The sequence below is a fragment of the Lycium barbarum genome, chromosome 11 (assembly GCF_019175385.1).
Source record: "Lycium barbarum isolate Lr01 chromosome 11, ASM1917538v2, whole genome shotgun sequence".
NCBI classification, from domain to species: Eukaryota; Viridiplantae; Streptophyta; class Magnoliopsida; order Solanales; family Solanaceae; genus Lycium; species Lycium barbarum.
Genome location: NC_083347.1, coordinates 116,668,624 through 116,686,288, shown reverse-complemented (window position 1 = coordinate 116,686,288; position 17,665 = coordinate 116,668,624). Strand labels below are relative to the sequence as shown.

The 17,665-nt window shown below is 37.0% G+C and overlaps 1 protein-coding gene across 1 annotated transcript; it reads left to right on the top strand.

Annotated features, from left to right (window-relative positions):
• Positions 1-8,128: 8,128 nt before the first annotated feature.
• LOC132616895 (glutathione S-transferase U19-like) lies at positions 8,129-11,212 on the top strand. Its single transcript, XM_060331654.1, has 2 exons — positions 8,129-8,449; positions 10,865-11,212. Exons 1-2 carry the CDS (start codon positions 8,129-8,131, stop codon positions 11,210-11,212), a joined length of 669 nt encoding a protein of 222 aa, XP_060187637.1.
• The last annotated feature ends 6,453 nt before the right edge of the window (positions 11,213-17,665 follow it).

The window sequence follows — 17,665 nt, the reverse complement described above, 5'->3', positions numbered from 1 at the left end:
AAGAAACAAGCCTGCCAAGAGACATGCAAAGGTGAAATACTATCAGTTGGAAATCAAGACTCATGGATTATTCAACTAAACATTATGGATATTAAAATAACGCCGCCTGATGTTAAAATAAGACCTGGAAGAAAACAAATAAAAAGATATCGCCCAAGAAGAGAATTGACAAAGTACACATACAGATGTGGTAGATGCAAGTTCTTTGGACACACTAGGACAACCTGTAACCACAGTCCAGCTCTTAATCCATATTCAAGAAGATACAGGACGAGAAAATTTTCATCCTAACATCACACTCTTATACATGGTTTATATGAATTTATCTTATGATTCTTGACGCATAATACACACTCTGCCTGAAAGAAATGGCAAAACTTTGGTATTAGTAAAACTGAGACTTCAAGCATCTTATCACACATTTATTCTTCTGTCCATTCTTTCTTTTATTATTTTCTTTTACTAAGTTGTTATCTTCTTGTTGCTGATAATAAAAAACTATATAATTGCAAGAGATAAATGTCCTTGCATGAAAACTACAATTCTCTACCATAAAACATTGAGGAAAAAGAAAAAAAAAATCATCAACTTTAATTATCCAGTTTTATAATTTATGCCTCCTGTGGTATCTCAAAGACTACATCCTGGTAAGTTTAATAGATGTATGCCTTGGCACATAACAATATTGTTTATCTCTGTTGTTTTTATGTTTTACATTTATGCCGGAACCGGCAGGTCTTCCGCTTACAAAATAAATAAGTATGCCGTTAGGGGCATACTTATGTGCTTTGTTGTTTATAAAATGTTTTAAAATGCTGAAAAATTGGATAAAACATTCAGCACAATACAATTAACACTAAGTAAAATATTTCATTCATTCATAGCAAAATTTCATTCATACAAATATTGGAGAGGAAAAAAAAAGAAAAAAAAAACAACAACATAGACTAAAAATAAAAATTCATTCATACTAAAACAACAATTATGGCGTCTCAACTAATCCCAATAAAATGCGTTCTGACTGTTCAAAAAAATTAAAAGGTTTTGTCTTTGTTGCTGGTTGTAGCAAGTTCTCTGAACTTAATTTCTACCGGAAAGGGTGGAACTTCTATTCATAAAATGAGAAACTATGCCGACCCCGGCAAACTCCTATTAAATAACCACCATAAATTTGGTTTTCAACAAAATAACAGCTTTTCGTCACAAATAATCCTCAATAAATGCATTTTGGTTGGTCAATAACTTCAAAGGGTTTGTCTTTGTTGCTGCTTATGGCAAGTTTTCTGAACTTAAATTCTGCCGGAATGAGCAGAACTTCTATTTACATAATGAGAAACTATGCCGACCCCGGCAAACTTCTATTACATAACAATCATGAAGTTGTGATGGAAAGGGTATAACTTGGATTTTCAACAAAATAACAATTTTTATGAACAGAGAAGTTGAGATTAAAAATGAACACCATCAAATTACAAAGGGGCTTAAAGTTGAAATTTATAACACAAACAAACTGTACAATCTTATAACATTTACAAAAAAACACAAGGGCGCACGAAAAAAAAAATTACATAGTGCAAAAATAACTAAGACAAACTATTTTTTTCCTTTCTTCACAGATCTTGCTCAACTAAAACAAACTATTTTTTTGCTTTCTTCAAAGATCTTGCTCTATTTTTCATGTCATACTCACACTCCATATCGTTATGCTCATGATAATCACTTTCAGTTGTATCTGGTGGCGTGTCATAACCCTTTTTTAGATTATCTTTCCCATGACAAACCAAATTGATTGACCACTCTTTCATGTAGTCCATCAAACCAGAACCATCCCAATCAGCAGGATTTTGACCGCTAATCAGCATATCAGCAAACTTGATAAAACAACGACCACAATTATAATCTCTGAAAGTCATAAAAGAGAGATGTTTTAGAACAACAGAAAAGCAAAAACAATAAAAAAAATAAAAAACAACGAAAAAAGCTAAAAAAAAAATATAAGAATGAAACGTACGATCCTTGCTTTGGACAGGCAACCCAGGTATATGTCAGATTATTGAAGTTATTGTATGATGACCTGAATAATTGAAAATCATTGACCATCAACAACTTAGGGATCATACCACAGTAGGCCTCGACAATGCGAACCAAATGATCATCATTATGATTGAGTGAGTTATAAACTACTCATCAATCATGAAAACAGTAAGTACATATTGAGAAATTGCTTTAGGATCATCATATCCTGGGCGAATAGGAATTAATACCCTGTCGACATTCTCCCATGATATACAACATTTTCCTCTTCGCCCATACACAATATTACTCTACAAAAATGCATCATCACTGCCGCCAGCAAACCAGTGGTAATTAACCGGGTCTTCATAGTATCTATTGATGTCAAATTGCACAAGTTGATCAAACATCATATCTACGGTTGTGTACTTAACAGCATTGGCAGCTGGAGGATGATACACCATTTTCTTCCTCAAATAATATAGCATCACATCAATATGCTGTGTTAAGGGGGAAAAAATAGCGATTCAGCGATAAACAAAAAAAAAAAAAAAAAAAAGGAAGCAAGAAGCAATAACTAATAGAAAAATAAGAAAAGAAAAAGTAAAATAAAATCACGAACCTCATCATTAAGCGCATAGACATCATGGTACAACTCCAAAAAAAAAAACATCCTATATTTTGGCTTAAAATCACCCAACTGATAAACTTCACTGAGTTGGTTCAACTTTGCAGGATACATTACCTCGTCTTCAGCCCTGATTAAAGAAAAGGGAACAAAAATTACAAAAATACAGGCAGAAGTTTGGTTCACAGAAAGGAAAATTTATGAACAAGTTTTGAACAATATGCCGGAAGGGGCAAACCTTATGCTTGAAAAAGGGAAAAGTATGCCGGAAGGGGCAAAAATACAGAGATTGTACTTAAAAGACTAAAAAAGAATAAAACATAAACCCAAAATAAGGAAGAAAAATGCAAGAAAGCACACACATAACTAACAACTTACCCAGTAGGTCGAAAGTTACTTGGTGGAAGATTTCGAGGATTGATAAGATTTTTCCAAAAGTTCACAGCAACTTTGCTTTTGATGTAATGGAATGGGCACATCCTTTTGTACTCTTCATTCCAGTCACTTTCGTCCTTCCGTGACCCAAAAGGAAGATCACTACGTGCAGAATATAGCATCCATCCAGGCACCGGGGTATCACCCACTGCTTTCCTTTTCCTCTGGCGCCTTGTCTTCAAGGAAGATAGCACTTCCGCCACTTCAACAATAGGTTCTTCTTCAGCAAGAGGATGGGTTTGAATAACAGTACTCTCTTTGACAGCAGAAGAAGCGACATTTGGAATATCTTTAAAGGACACATATCGAAAATTGTCCTCCATTCCTTGAGAGTTATCACCCTTTCCATCAACAACAACAGACTCCCTTAGAGTACTGACTTGAATCGGGTCTGTATTGGCTAGTTCGCTCCTCAATGGCTCAACCGCTTTAATAGGCTCGGGCATAACACCAATATGAGGAACAACAACGCATTCATCACCCTCATTAGAAACTTAAGCTTCAGGTGTTTCACGTCTTATATGCTCAAGATTTTCAAGTGTTGTTTGCTCAAGATTTTGAGGCATATGTCCTTTCGGTAGAGATACGTTGGATTCTTCACGATTGGCGTCACGAAACTGTTCACCGCCCAATTGTTCCTCCACAACAACCTACATAAAGTAACAAATTAAGAAACACAACATCCATCATCGAAGCAAAAATATTAAAATAAAAAATTAACAAATTCTGCAAGTGGTAAAAGATTGAAAATTATGTCAAAACAGACAGAAGTTAGGTTCACAAAAAGGAAAATTTATGAACAAGTTTTGAACAATATGCCGGAAGAGGCAAACCTTATGCTTGAAAAAGGGAAAAGTATGCCGGAAGGGGCAAGATTTAAGTTTCAAAAAGTAAAAGTATGCTGGAGTGGGCAGAAAATAACTTTCCAAAAGAGATGAGTATGCCGGAGGAGGCAGAACATGAGTTTGCAAAATAAAATGTGAAAGTATGCCGGAAGGGGCAAGAGCTAAGTTTCAAAAAGTAAAATTATGTCGGTGTAGGCAGAAATATAACTTTGCAAAAAAAGTAGTATGCTGGAGTAGGCAGAACATGAGTTTGAAATAAATGGGGGGATTATGCCAGGAGGGGCAAAACTACCATTTGCATAAGCAAAACAAAAAAAGAGCACACAAAGTGTTAACTGCCAGAAAAGCATGCCAGGCAACTTAGGTTTAGAAAACAACAGAGTATAAATGTAAATTTACCGAAGGCAATTCAGCCTCAACATTTTCGGTTGCATTTCCTTCAGCTTGAGATACAATAGATTCATTATCATGAGGCGACACCAACGTATCACCTTCTTCTGTCTTATCATCTCTGGCGGAGATAAATCTCGTTCGAGATGATAAGCAACCACCGCAGCATCATCTTGAGTTTGCTCTAGATTTTCAGGCATATGTCCTTTCGGTGGAGATACATTGGATTCTATGCGATTGGCGTCACGAAACTCTTCACTGCCCAATTGTTTCTCCACAACAACCTACATAAAGTAAGAAATTAAGAAACACAACATCCATGGATCGAAGCAAAAATATTAACATAAAAAATTAACAAATTCTGCAAGTGGTAAAAGAATGAAAATTATGTCAAAACAGGCAGAAGTTAGGTTCCCAAAAAGGAAAATTTATCAACAAGTTTTGAAAAATATGCCGGAAGGGGCAAACCTTATGCTTGAAAAAGGAAAAAGAATGTCGGAAGGGGCAAGATTTAAATTTCAAAAAAGTAAAAGTATGCCGGAGTGGGCAGAAAATAACTTTCCAAAAGAGATGAGTATGGCGGAGGAGGCAGAACATGAGTTTGCAAAATAAAATGTGAAAGTATGCCGGAAGGGGCAAGAGCTAAGTTTCAAAAAGTAAATTACGCCGGTGTAGGCAGAAATGTAACTTTGCAAAAAAGATAGTATGCCGGAGTAGGGAGAACATGAGTTTGAAATGAAAGGGGGGATTATGCCAGGAGGGGAAAAACTATCATTTGCATAAGCAAAACAAGTATGCCGGACCCGGCAAAACTGAAGTCTGAAAATGAAAACAGTTTGCCGGTAGGGGCAGAATTCAAATATGAAAGGAGAAATGTATGCCGGAAGGGGCAGATTTTAAGTTTGCAAAATAAAAAAATATGCCTCAAGGGGCATAAACTTTCATTTCCAAAACTAAAACAGAGAAGACTGCAAAATGTGTTACCTACTAAAATTAGTCTCAAAATGAGAACAGCATGCCGGTAGGGGCAGAACTGAAATATGAAAGGAGAAATGTATGCCGAAAGGGGCAGATTCTACGTTTGCAAAACCAAAAAGTATGCCTCAAGGGGCATAAACTTTAATTTCCATAACCAAAACAGAAAAGACTACAAAAATGTCTCCTACTAAAATACTCTACCACAAAGCCTCTAACTCAGAATTCAGTTAAACAACCAAAAACACAAAAGGCAAAGTACAACTTACATCAACTATCTGAGAAGTAACTTGCGATGGCAAAACCGCACGGGAAGAACAAGGGCCTGAATCATCAGGAAATTTAAGTGCAACTGGATAATCCAGCATCTCTTGTTCCGTACCAACAACAGCATGGACAATAAATTTCTTGAATCTCTATACCACAATATAAACACATCAATTAGACAAAACACAAAAAATAACAAGAGGGAAAAAGAACCAAGAAAAAGAAGCATCAACAAAAGGGGAACACATACTTTTTCAGCATGGAAGAAATTATCAGTAATAACTTTATAATCAACTTGCTTTGAAGGACCCCAAGACAACATACGAGGAGACTTCAGACCATGAAAAACTTGAAAACCCTCGAAAGATAGGGAAAACCTCTAACAACCACACATTTAAAGCGTAAGGGAAACCACTAATCATATAACGTGTAGATGGAATGCTCTTGAAAGTCTTCACACAACCACGAATCGACCGTACCAACCAATTAAAACTAAGAGAACCCCAAGGATAAGACACTCGACGACTGTCATCATCAATTATCTTCATTAGATGACCTTTAACAACACATTTCTCGTTACGACCCAACTAAACCCTCTCCATTATATAGACCTCAGCAAGTCTAACAGGATCACTAAATCTTTCCCAAAAACCACCAGTACGATTACTTGACATGATCTGTAAGAAACTCTTGAGATCACACAACCTTATTCTATCCTGATTTGGAAAATAAAGTCTCAACAATCTATTTGGTCTGCTAGACACAACACTAAAATCGCCAACACAAGAATCCAAACCAGTAATAAGACGGAAAGACTCGGAATCAAATACACACACGCGATCAAATATCTTAAACTTTAAGCACTATCATTACTAGATGAAAGTTACGATAAGATCAAGCAATGAAAAATACTATCACTCAGGTGGACATCAACCAAATCCATAAACTGTCCAAACACACCCTTTTTGAACAAGTCCAATTGAGAGACACTCAAAAAGGACAAAATCAAACTCCGAAAATGAAAATCACCATTCCACATGCCACCTCCTTCAACCCAATGTTCAAACTTAACCAAGGGATGTTCCTCCTATAAAAGAAAACTTAATGTCAACAGAAACCAAGAATTTACATAAGAATAAACCAAAAATGAGAATGAAAATAATTAACATCTACCATAATAAAAAAAATCAGCCCCTAGATTATACACAAATACCTACATAATAGAAGAAAGAACCAAAACACATAAGATTGCATAAAAAGCCAACATTATTAACAAAACAACACCAAAAACACATAAGACTGCATAAATATCAAAATTATTAACAAGACAACACCAAAAAATCAAGACACACATAAATTAACTTAATTCATGAAGTTATGCCGGAACAGGCATAACTTTATGCCGGAACCTGCATAACTTCAGTTTCAAAAACCAAGAACTCTGCCGGACCCGGCATATGTTGCCTCAGACAAACACAGTCTTCATGAAAACACAGGTTACTAAACAAAAAAAACACCAAAAATCTTAAACTAAAGTTTATAATCAGGAAAACATATAAACTTTCATAAAAACCAACATTATTAACAAAAAAAAAAAACACCAAAAAATCAAAACACATACAAACTAACTTAAATCACGAAATTATGCCGGAATAGGCATAAATTCAGTTTCAAAAAACAAAAATTCTGCCGGAACAGGCATATGCCGCCTCGCACAAACACATTCTTCACAAAAACCAGATTATTAAACAAAAACAACAGCAACAACATAAAACAGCTGTTCACAGGCAAAACTTCAAAGATTCAACAAAGAGAAAACCAAAACGCATATCAAAATCAACTAAAACATATTACGACATTCATAATACGACATTCAAAAAACCAAAATATACACATGGGGAATGAAACTAAAGTTCAAAAAATCATACAGACACTTTAACAAAACACTATAATTTTAAATCAAAAAGGTCAATTAAATATAAAAAACGACGAAGACAAAGATATCAATTCAACAAACAACAATTTAACATAAAAACAAATATTGAAACGAGCAAAAGATCCAAATTCGTACCTAAATTTAAGAACAGATAAGACAGACACAAAACAGAGGAGGAACGAAGAAGCAAAAAAGAAAAGAAAAGGGCAAATGACGAAATAGAAAGGGTTTTAATGGGGTAAGGGTAATTTCGTCAAAAAACTTTCATTAAACAGCCGGCAGGAGCAAAAATTAAAGAAGGCATAAATGAGGGGCAAAATATAAAGACCAGCCCAAAAAAAAGGGCACTCCGCGCAAAAATAAAAAAGAAATGTGAAGGTTTCGGCCCTCTGGGCTAGCACCAGCAGTGTCGGGCAGTAGGGATATGCGATTTTGAGACTGTCATTTAATTTGTGCTCGTTTTTTAAATTTGTTTGTACACGTATTCATTTCCGGACAACTTTAAACATAGGTGTCTAAAGTTAATCATAACGAAATTTAATTTTAAATATTGTGTTTGAAAATTCACATGGCTGAAGTTTAACCTATCATCACCCATCAAACATAAAGTAAAAAAATAAAAAATAAAAAGTTTCAAAGATGTCAAAAGAAGATTTACTTCTCTTAGATTTCTGGGTGAGCCCATTTTGCATGAGGGTAAAAATTGCATTTGCTGAGAAGGGTTTGACCTATATTTCTCAAGAGGAAGATTTATTAGGAGGCAAAAGTGAATTGCTTCTAAAATCAAATCCAATTTACCAAAAAGTTCCTGTTTTGTTGGATAATGGCAAGCCAATTGTGGAGTCTTCAAATATTGTGTATTATATTGATGAGAAGTATGCTAATCAAAATCCTTTGCTACCTTCTTGTGCTTATGGAAGATCCAGGGCAAGATTTTGGGCTGACTGCATTGATAAAAAGGTTATATTTCTAATACTCCTAATCACCCAACAAAGTATATGTTTATTTTGCTCGATTATGTTATATATGCTAGTAGAATATAGAGAGAAAATCTAGTGCTTTTTTAAAAGGGAAATGACATAGAGTACCTATTTAAGACTAGGCCTGTGCACAAATTGGTTCAACCCGAATTTTCAAATCGATTCGAATCAATTCAGATAATTCATTTTGGATAATACAATTCGATTTTAGTTTACAAATTTAATTGTCAAATATTATGGTTTTTCAATTTGAATACAGTTGGGTATTACTTATAAATCGAACCGACCGAATAAACCGAATTGGGTATATATCACTAATGACTAATAGTACTCTAATACACTTTTAATACTTTATATTTTATACCACAAGCCCAAATCCCAGTATTTCGTAGACCTAATATTCTAGTACAGAAATACACTCACCCCCTTTCAATATTGTCTTCTCTTCTCAAACTCACTCTCTCACAGGCTCCTAAATCCTATTACATTCTCTGTTCTTCTCAATTGTTTTTCAAGGTAAAACATTAATTTTGTTTAGCTATATGCGGATTTGTATGCTTGCACAAGTTGTCAAACTCTTGTTTTGCTATTTATATGCTATTTGGCTTGCAAGTTTATGGTTTTTTCTTAGTTAATGTCTTGGTTATAGGGCATAGGGTTGCAAATTTAGGATCTCATTACTTTTGATTATGTTTGCTCTAAAACTGAAATAAAAATAGTTGCTTGTTTAAATTTCGAACAAATCGATTTGTGTAACCGAACCGAAATAACAAAAAACGAATCAAATTGAACCTAGAATGGATCGAGTTTGGTTGAGAATTTTAGAAAGTCGAAATTCAAAATTTCAACTCGATGATGGCCAAAACCGAACCAAACCGATTCGTGCACAGCCCTACTTAAGACTCTTTATTACAAATATATAGATAACTTTCCTTATTTATAAAACATAACGATATTTTACGAAACATGATGGATTTTCATTTTTTTTTTGTTTTCTCTTAATTTTTTTTAAAATAATCTTAAAAAAATAAAAAAATAAAATATTTTTAAAAATTATTAATTTTTTTTTGCTCGAGGCTTAAAAAACTAATTCAAATTTTTGTGTATGAAAAATGTATGAGTTTTTGTATATGTGAGCGAAATTTTTAACATAGTTTTTCATACACAAAATTGTGAGCGAAATTTTAAGCTTTGAATATTGTATCAAAGTTGTATACAGTGTTGTGTAGATGCATTAATTTTCTAGAAACCTAACATGAACTTTATATACGAAAAATGTGAGCGAAATTCTAAGTCTTGAGCGAGATATACACATTTCATGCATAAAATTTTGAGCTAATGCTTAAGCCGTGAACGAGATATGCACATTTCATATATTTTTCATACTCAAAATTTGAGCGAACTTTTTAAGCCTTGAGCAAGATATAAATATTTCATACACAAAATTTTGAGCGATTATTTTAAGTCTTCAATGTTGTATGAAAGTTGTATACAATGTTGTTGTAGTTGTATTAATTTTATAGAAACCTAACATGAACTTTATACACGAAAATGTGAGTGAAATTCTAAGCCTCGAGCGAGATACAAATTTCGTACCGTTTTCAATACACAAAATTTTGAGTGGATTTTTTAAGCCTTGAACTAGCTCGATACACATTTCATACACAAAATTTTGAGCGAATCTTTTAAGCCTTTAACCAGGAAAAAAACGTAAAAAAATTAAAAAAAAATTATATTTCCTTTTAAAAAAAGTTGTTATGAAAGATAAAAATTCGTTATGTTCTGTAAATAAAAAAGTCTCGTCATATTCCGTAAATACTTTTCTTATTATGTATTTATATGTCATTCACCCTTTTTAAAATTTATCCTTCCTAATTTATACAATATTATTGGATTGAGATAAGCTTGATTCGAGCGACACCGATAATATGAATTCATATACCTGCTCTAACTTGTATGGGCTTGAGACATAATTATTACTATTATTATTTGTAAGCACGAATCTCAATTGAACATAGGGACATAATATATTCAATCCTAGAAATAAACAAGGATTTCGCTGAGTATATAAGAAATAAATCATATTTTGTGTAAGAAATTATGTTGCTCCAATTCGGATAGTAGAGGGGTAAAATTGCTTTAAATCGAATAGTAGGGAGGTAATTTGACCTAAATGTTTTATTCCACGTTAGATGGTCGTTGGTGAAAAGAGGTATTTTTGGCCCTGTAGGTAATGTCATGGGCTTTTTAATTCTCCGATAGTATAACCGAGGGAAAATTTAAGTCAATAATTAAGTATATGGCATGTATTACTGAGTTACATGTATTATTGTGAGTGTGGGTTGTTGATCTAATTGTATTATTACTTCTAAGTGAATACACACATGAGGTGCAGGTCTATGAAGGAGGCATGGCTATATGGAGGAGTACTAAAGCAGACGAACTAGAGCTTGGCAAGAAGGAATTTGTAGACATATTGAAGAAACTTGAGGGAGCTTTGGGTGACAAGGATTATTTTGGAGGTGACAACTTTGGATATATTGATGACATAGCCATTAGCATGACATGTTGGTTCCATGCTTATGAGAAATTTGGAGGTTTTAAGGTTGATGAAGAATGTCCTAAATTTGATGCATGGATAAACAGATGCCTTAAGAGGGAGAGTGTTGCTAGTGTCCTTCCTGACCCTGAAAAGGTGTACGATTTTGTTGTCATGCTTAGGAAAATGCATGGCATTGAATAGTTTGACAAGCAATTAAGGATAGAGGCGGATTCAAAAATTGAAGTTTATGTGTTTCTACAACAGTTTCAAGTTAAATATATGTACAAGAATATGTCCAGATATACATTGCTGAATAAAAACTTGTAACGACTGTTAATTATTTATGTATCCTCCAACAACTTTGGCCTATGTAAACTAGCTTTCTTTGTGAAATTCCTACGTCAAATTATATTCTCGATCTCATCCTCTCATAAATTGTTCTTCTTCTGTTTTTCTACGCAATTGATTTTTGCAAACTCCACATTACTACTCACAAGTGCATGTGTTTGAAAGTGTCGTGGAACCTCGGGGAGACACCGATCACATCGATTTGCATCCGAGTCAGACCGAAATCGCTTTGAAGACAATGGCTCGACACGACACGGTGTTCTAACTTGTTAGCTACTGATTTTATTTCTGTTCAATATCAATATTGTAGCACTTTTTCTACAAGAGACAACTTTGGACATGTTGATGTTATAGCCATTAGCATGACATGTTAGTTCCATGCTTATGAGAAATTTGGAGGTTTTAAGGTTGATGAAGAACGTTCTAAATTTGATGCATACACAAAGATGCCTTAAGAGGGAGAGTGTTGCTAGTGTCTTGCCGGACCCTGAAAAAGGTGTACCAGTTTGTTATCATGCTTAGCAAAATGCATGGCATTGAATAGTTTGACAAGCAATTCAAGACAGAGGCAGATTCAGAATTTGAAGTTGATGTATTTCTACATTAATGGCAAATTAAATACATGCTTATGATATTTGGCGCAAATATCGTGTTTTGTGTCGTATTACAACTTCCTCTTATGACTTTTATCGCTTAATTCATGGAGTAACCGTCGTATTTTGAACTTATGTCGTTATATTTCATGTGTATAGGTACGATGACGACAAACGATGGAAAATGTGCTTGAAATGATTGGAATTCTTATCATATGTCGATTGGCTGAGGCAACGAGTCGATGACCGCAAAGGACGAACAAAGAAGAAAAAGAAGAGTTAACCACTGAAGGGACCTCGCTTTCCTTCCGCATCGCGGAAGGATCGCGAGAAGCCCCAGAAATTCAGGCCATCGATCCGCATCGCGTGAAGAAAGTGGAACAACCAAACTCAAGCATCAGATTCCGCGATCGATCCGCATCGCGGGTTAAAAGCGAGAAGCTGCAGAACATCGCGCGATCCTTCCGCGATGCGAAAGGAAAGAAGGACTCTGCGAATGTTTTCCCGATCAGACTAGGATTTGGAGTCCTTATTTATTAGTTTTACCCTAGCCTATATATAGACGTTTTTATAGCTGAGAACGGTATTCTGGGATTATTGAAGGATTTGTAAGCCACCGTTCTCCTTTTTCTCTCTCTAGATTATTTTATTTTTCATCTTTTTTAACCCTAGTTTATTCATGGCTTCTGTTGTCTATGATCGAATCATGAGTAGCTAAATCTCCTAGTTCTAGGGTTGTGGCGAAAGACTTGAAAGTTGATTTGATGACGATTATTATCTATTGATTTTCCATATTGTGGGTTGCTTATTTATTCTTGGTTCTAATTGTTTGATTATCTGGCCAATACTTAGACACTATCTGTGATGCGTGGATTGAACTTGAGAAAGGGAATTCACGTACATAATAAGTATAAATAGAGTTTGTTCGACTTAATCGTTTCGCTACTGAGGATAGAGATATACCCTTTAGCCCTACTTAGTTGAAGACGGTGGAATAAACGTGTTCTTGTTACCTCTAATGATCATAGAGATATAGGCATTAAAGTAACATCTACAGGCTTGTGAATAGTTCGAGAGAATATCATAAAGCATAATCAACCCGTTAACTAGTAACCCAGGAAATAAAATAGGTGGAATTGTCTGAAGATCAACTGGATTGTCGAAAGCCATAACCCTAGATCTTTCTCTCATCTGATAATTCTTATAATCTTTGTCAAGATATTCCCAGTCACAAAAACACCCATTACAAAACTGTTTACTTTTCAAGTTTTAGTTTAGTACAACAAACAATCTTGATTTTCACTTTCTTGAATAGTTTTATTCAAATTCGAATTAGTTTGACAGTAGAATCTAAGTCTCTGTGGGATCGATATCTGGACTTAACAATCTATATTACTTGTACGACCACGTATACTTGCGTGTGCGTTTGGGAGCAACAAGTTTTTGGCGCCGCTGCCGGGGACTTAGAAATTTTTTTTACTGTTTTTCTAATTTGAGTTTGTTTCTTTTTCTATTCAAGTCTTTACTTTTCTTCGTTGTTCTACTGGTGATTCTTCAGGCTTTTCTGGTTTATGCCAAGCACTAGAAGTTCAGGACAACCGTTAGTTGATCTTGATCCAGAAACTGAGAGGACCTTCCGACGAGACAAATGGCTAACGAAGCAGCAAGACTTGCTCTAGAACAGGCAGAAAGGGATAGAGCGAGACACGCAGATGAACAGGGAAACCAAGCAGCTGCGAGGGCACAAGAACAATGAATTCTGTTATTCAGTTATGCTAGGCCAAGTCTGGCGACCATTGCTAAAGCTATTGTTAGGCCTGACATTGCTGGAAAGTTCGAGCTAAAAGAAGGAACAGTGCGGCTGGTGCAACATACGTGTCAGTATATGGGTAAATCTAGTGAAGACCCGCATAAGCACTTGATGCAGTTCGTGGAGTTGAGCGAAAATTTTCAATATAGAGATGTTCCCGATGATTATGTGAAGCTGTCCTTATTTCCGTTTATAGAGATCTACCTGCAGGTTTTATCACCTCTTGGGAAATATTATCAAATAAGTCTATCGACAGATTCTTCTCACCCAAGAAGACAAAGGAGCTGCGAGGAAGAATTGCAAATTTCACCCAGAGAGATTCTGAATCTCTCCCACACGCTTGGGAGAGATATAAGGGTTATCTGCGAGATTGCCCCCATCACATGCAGCCAAAGGAGATCATTGGCAACTATTTCGTAGAGGGTCTTAACCACGAATCAAGGGCCCTGCTGAATGCTTCGGCTCAGGGTCAGATATTAAACAAAACATATGAAGAGATGGAAGATCTCCTTGAGATGATGTCTGAGGGTCATCATGAGTACAACGAGACTAGCAGGGCGTTACCACAAAAGGCTGCTGGAGTTCTTAAAGTTGATGATGTTGCAGCCATTCGTGCTGATATAGGTACTCTTACTAATGTGATGTTGAGGGTGTTTCCTCAAGCTCAGCAAATTCAACCAGTTCAGCAGATTCAGCAAGCAGCATGTGTAGGTTGCGGTGAACCTCATGATTACAACAATTGTCCATTGAATCCAGAGTCTGTCTATTTTGTGGGGCAGCAGAATCGCGGCATTGGCAATCGGGGGAACTATTATGGGAATAATTTCAACACTCCATTTGGAAAGCAGGATTTCCACAAACCGAACAATTATCAACAACCTCAAGCACAGACAGCTAGCAATTTAGAGGAAATGATGAAGTAGCTCATAGCGCAAAATCAGGCGACGCAGCAGCAAAATCAGAAAATTCAGAGTGAGATGCAGAAATCGATTCACGAGCTTGAGCGTCAGATGGGGCAAATGGCTTTTATGCAGAATGTCAGACCTCCGGGTGCTCTTCCGAGTGATACTGAAAAGAATCCAAAAGAATGTAAAGCAGTCACCTTGAGGAATGGTAGAGAGCTAGAGGAAGTGACACAAAAAAAAAAGAATATAGCAGAGGCAGAACTTATTCCTGCTAAGCGAGCGGAACCAAAGAAAACAGTCACAGCGCAAACAGTAGAGGAAGTGGTGCGACCACCCCCACCCTTTCCACAGCGACTTCAGAAACAGAAAGCGGACTCGGCTTGCAGGAAATTTCTTGAACTCTTAAAACAGGTACACATCAACATACCTTTGGTGGAGCTTCTGCAAGAAGTCCCAAAATATGCAAAATATATTAAAGATGTGGTCACGAACAAACGGCATTGGACAGAGTTTGAGACAGTTGCACTTACTGAGGAGTGCAGTTCTAGAGTGAGAAGTAAAATCCCGCCAAAGTTGAAAGATCCGGGCATCTTCACAATTTCGATTACGATTGGAAACATTGAGGTTGGGCTAGCATTGTGTGATTTGGGTGCTAGTATTAATCTGATGCCCACTTCTGTGTTCCGGACGTTAGGTTTGGGGGAGCCTAGGCCAACCACTATCACTTTGCAGTTGGCTGATCGCTCTCTTGCTTATCCTGATGGTATTATTGAGGACGTTCTTGTGAAGGTAGGCCCATTTATTCTGCCAGTTGATTTTGTGATACTTGATTATGAGGCAGATAAGAGTGTTCCTCTCATCATGGGTAGAGGCTTCTTGGCTACTGTTGATGCTGTGATCCGAGTGAGAGATGGAAAGATGTCCATGACAGTTAATGGGCAAGAGGCGACTTTCGATATGTTTAAAGCCACCAGACTTCCAGCCCATTATGAGGATTTGAAGATGATTTCTGTGGTGGAACCTGAGCTCACAAATGCCGAATTGGATCACTTCCTAGCCTCGCGAGACCCTTTGGAGACAACTTTAGTGTATGGGGAAGATCTGATGATTGATGCAGAAGTGGAAGAGTGTCTAAGCATTCTTGACACTTCATGTGCTTATCTACGAGCACATACACCGTTTGAGGAACTGGACCGACCAGAGTCGTGGAAGAAGCCAAAACCGTCTATTGAAGAGGCGCCCGTTCTTGAGTTGAAACCATTACCTCCTCACCTTCGCTATGCTTTCTTGGGTAGTGGAGACACATTGCCCGTAATCCTCTCTGCTTATTTGAATGATGTACAGGTGGAACGAGTATTGCGGGTGCTACGAGATCGAATCCGAGCCCTTGGGTGGTCGATAGCTGATATTCGGGGTATTAATAGCTCGTTTTGCATGCACAAAATTTTATTGGAGGAAGGCAGCAAACCCAGTATTGAGTGTCAGAGGCGACTGAACCCGATCATGAAGGAGGTGGTAAAGAAAGAGGTAATCAAGTGGCTTGACAGCTGCATTATTTATCCTATATCAGACAGCAATTGGGTGAGTCCTGTACAATGTGTCTCGAAAAAAGGGGGCATAACTGTGGTGGAAAACGAGAAGAACGAATTGGTGCCCCAACGAACCGTCACGGGCTGGAGGATATGCATCGATTATCGAAAGTTGAACAACGCCACCAGAAAAGATCATTTCCCTTTACCCTTCATGGATCAGATGCTCGACAGATTGGCTGGGCATGATTATTATTGCTTTTTGGATGGTTATTAGGGTTACAACCAGATCATGATCGTGCCCGAGGATCAGGAAAAGACCAGATTCACATGTCCATATGACACGTTTGCATTCCGGAGGATGCCTTTCGGTTTGTGCAATGCTCCAGGTACCTTTCAGCGATGCATGATGGCTATCTTCACCGATATGGTGGAAAATTATGTGGAGGTATTTATGGATGAATTCTCTGTCTTTGGAGATTCTTTTGATGACTGTTTGAATCATCTGGATGCCGTTTTAGCTCGTTGTGAAGAAACGAACTTGGTACTCAACTGGGAAAAATGCCATTTCATGGTTCGAGAGGGAATTGTTCTTGGGCACAAGATATCAGGCAAAGGAATAGAAGTCGACAAGCCAAAGATTGAAGCAATTGAAAGATTGCCACCACCCGTTTCAGTTCGGGGAGTGCGCAGTTTTCTTGGGCATGCGGGCTTCTACCGACGGTTCATCAAAGATTTCTCTAAGGTTGCCAATCCATTGTGCAAGCTCTTAGAGAAGGATGTGAAGTTTGTGTTCAATGAAGCCTGTCTGACGGCTTTTGAGGAGCTGAAACGAAGGTTGGTATCTGCTCCTATTATCATAGCACCCGATTGGTCTCTACCATTTATCCTAATGTGTGATGCAAGCGATTTTGCTGTGGGCGCTGTCCTTGGTCAGAAAAGGGACAAAATCTTTCACCCTATTTATTACGCCAGCAAAACACTTGACGCAGCCCAGATGAACTATACTGTCACAGAAAAGGAGTTATTGGCGGTTGACTACGCCTTTGACAAATTCTGATCGTACCAGGTGGGCACGAAGGCGATTGTCTACACTGATCACACGGCAGTTCGTTACTTGTTTGCAAAGAAGGGTGCAAAGCCAAGGCTTATTCGTTGGGTGCTGCTGCTTCAAGAGTTCGACATCGAGATCTTAGATCGAAAGGGCACAGAAAATCAGGTGGCAGATCACTTATCGAGGTTAGAAGATCGGGAACATGTTGATGAAGCAGTGGGGATTAATGAGACTTTTCCGAACGAACAACTTTTTGCTCTTAATTCAGCTGAAGTGCCATGGTATGCAGACATGGTGAACTTTATAGTGAGTGAGATTTACCCTCCTGGCGCTAATCACGAGAAGAAGAAGCGGATTCTGCATGACAGTCGTTTCTATGTGTGGGATGAGCCCTATCTTTACCGGTTTGGCACAG

Coding starts and splice junctions, on each gene's coding strand:
- LOC132616895 (XM_060331654.1), top strand. CDS start 8,129: ATGTCAAAAGAAGATTTACTTCTCTTAGATTTCTGGGTGAGCCCATTT. Junction 8,450..10,864: donor CTGACTGCATTGATAAAAAG/GTTATATTTCTA, acceptor CATGAGGTGCAG/GTCTATGAAGGAGGCATGGC.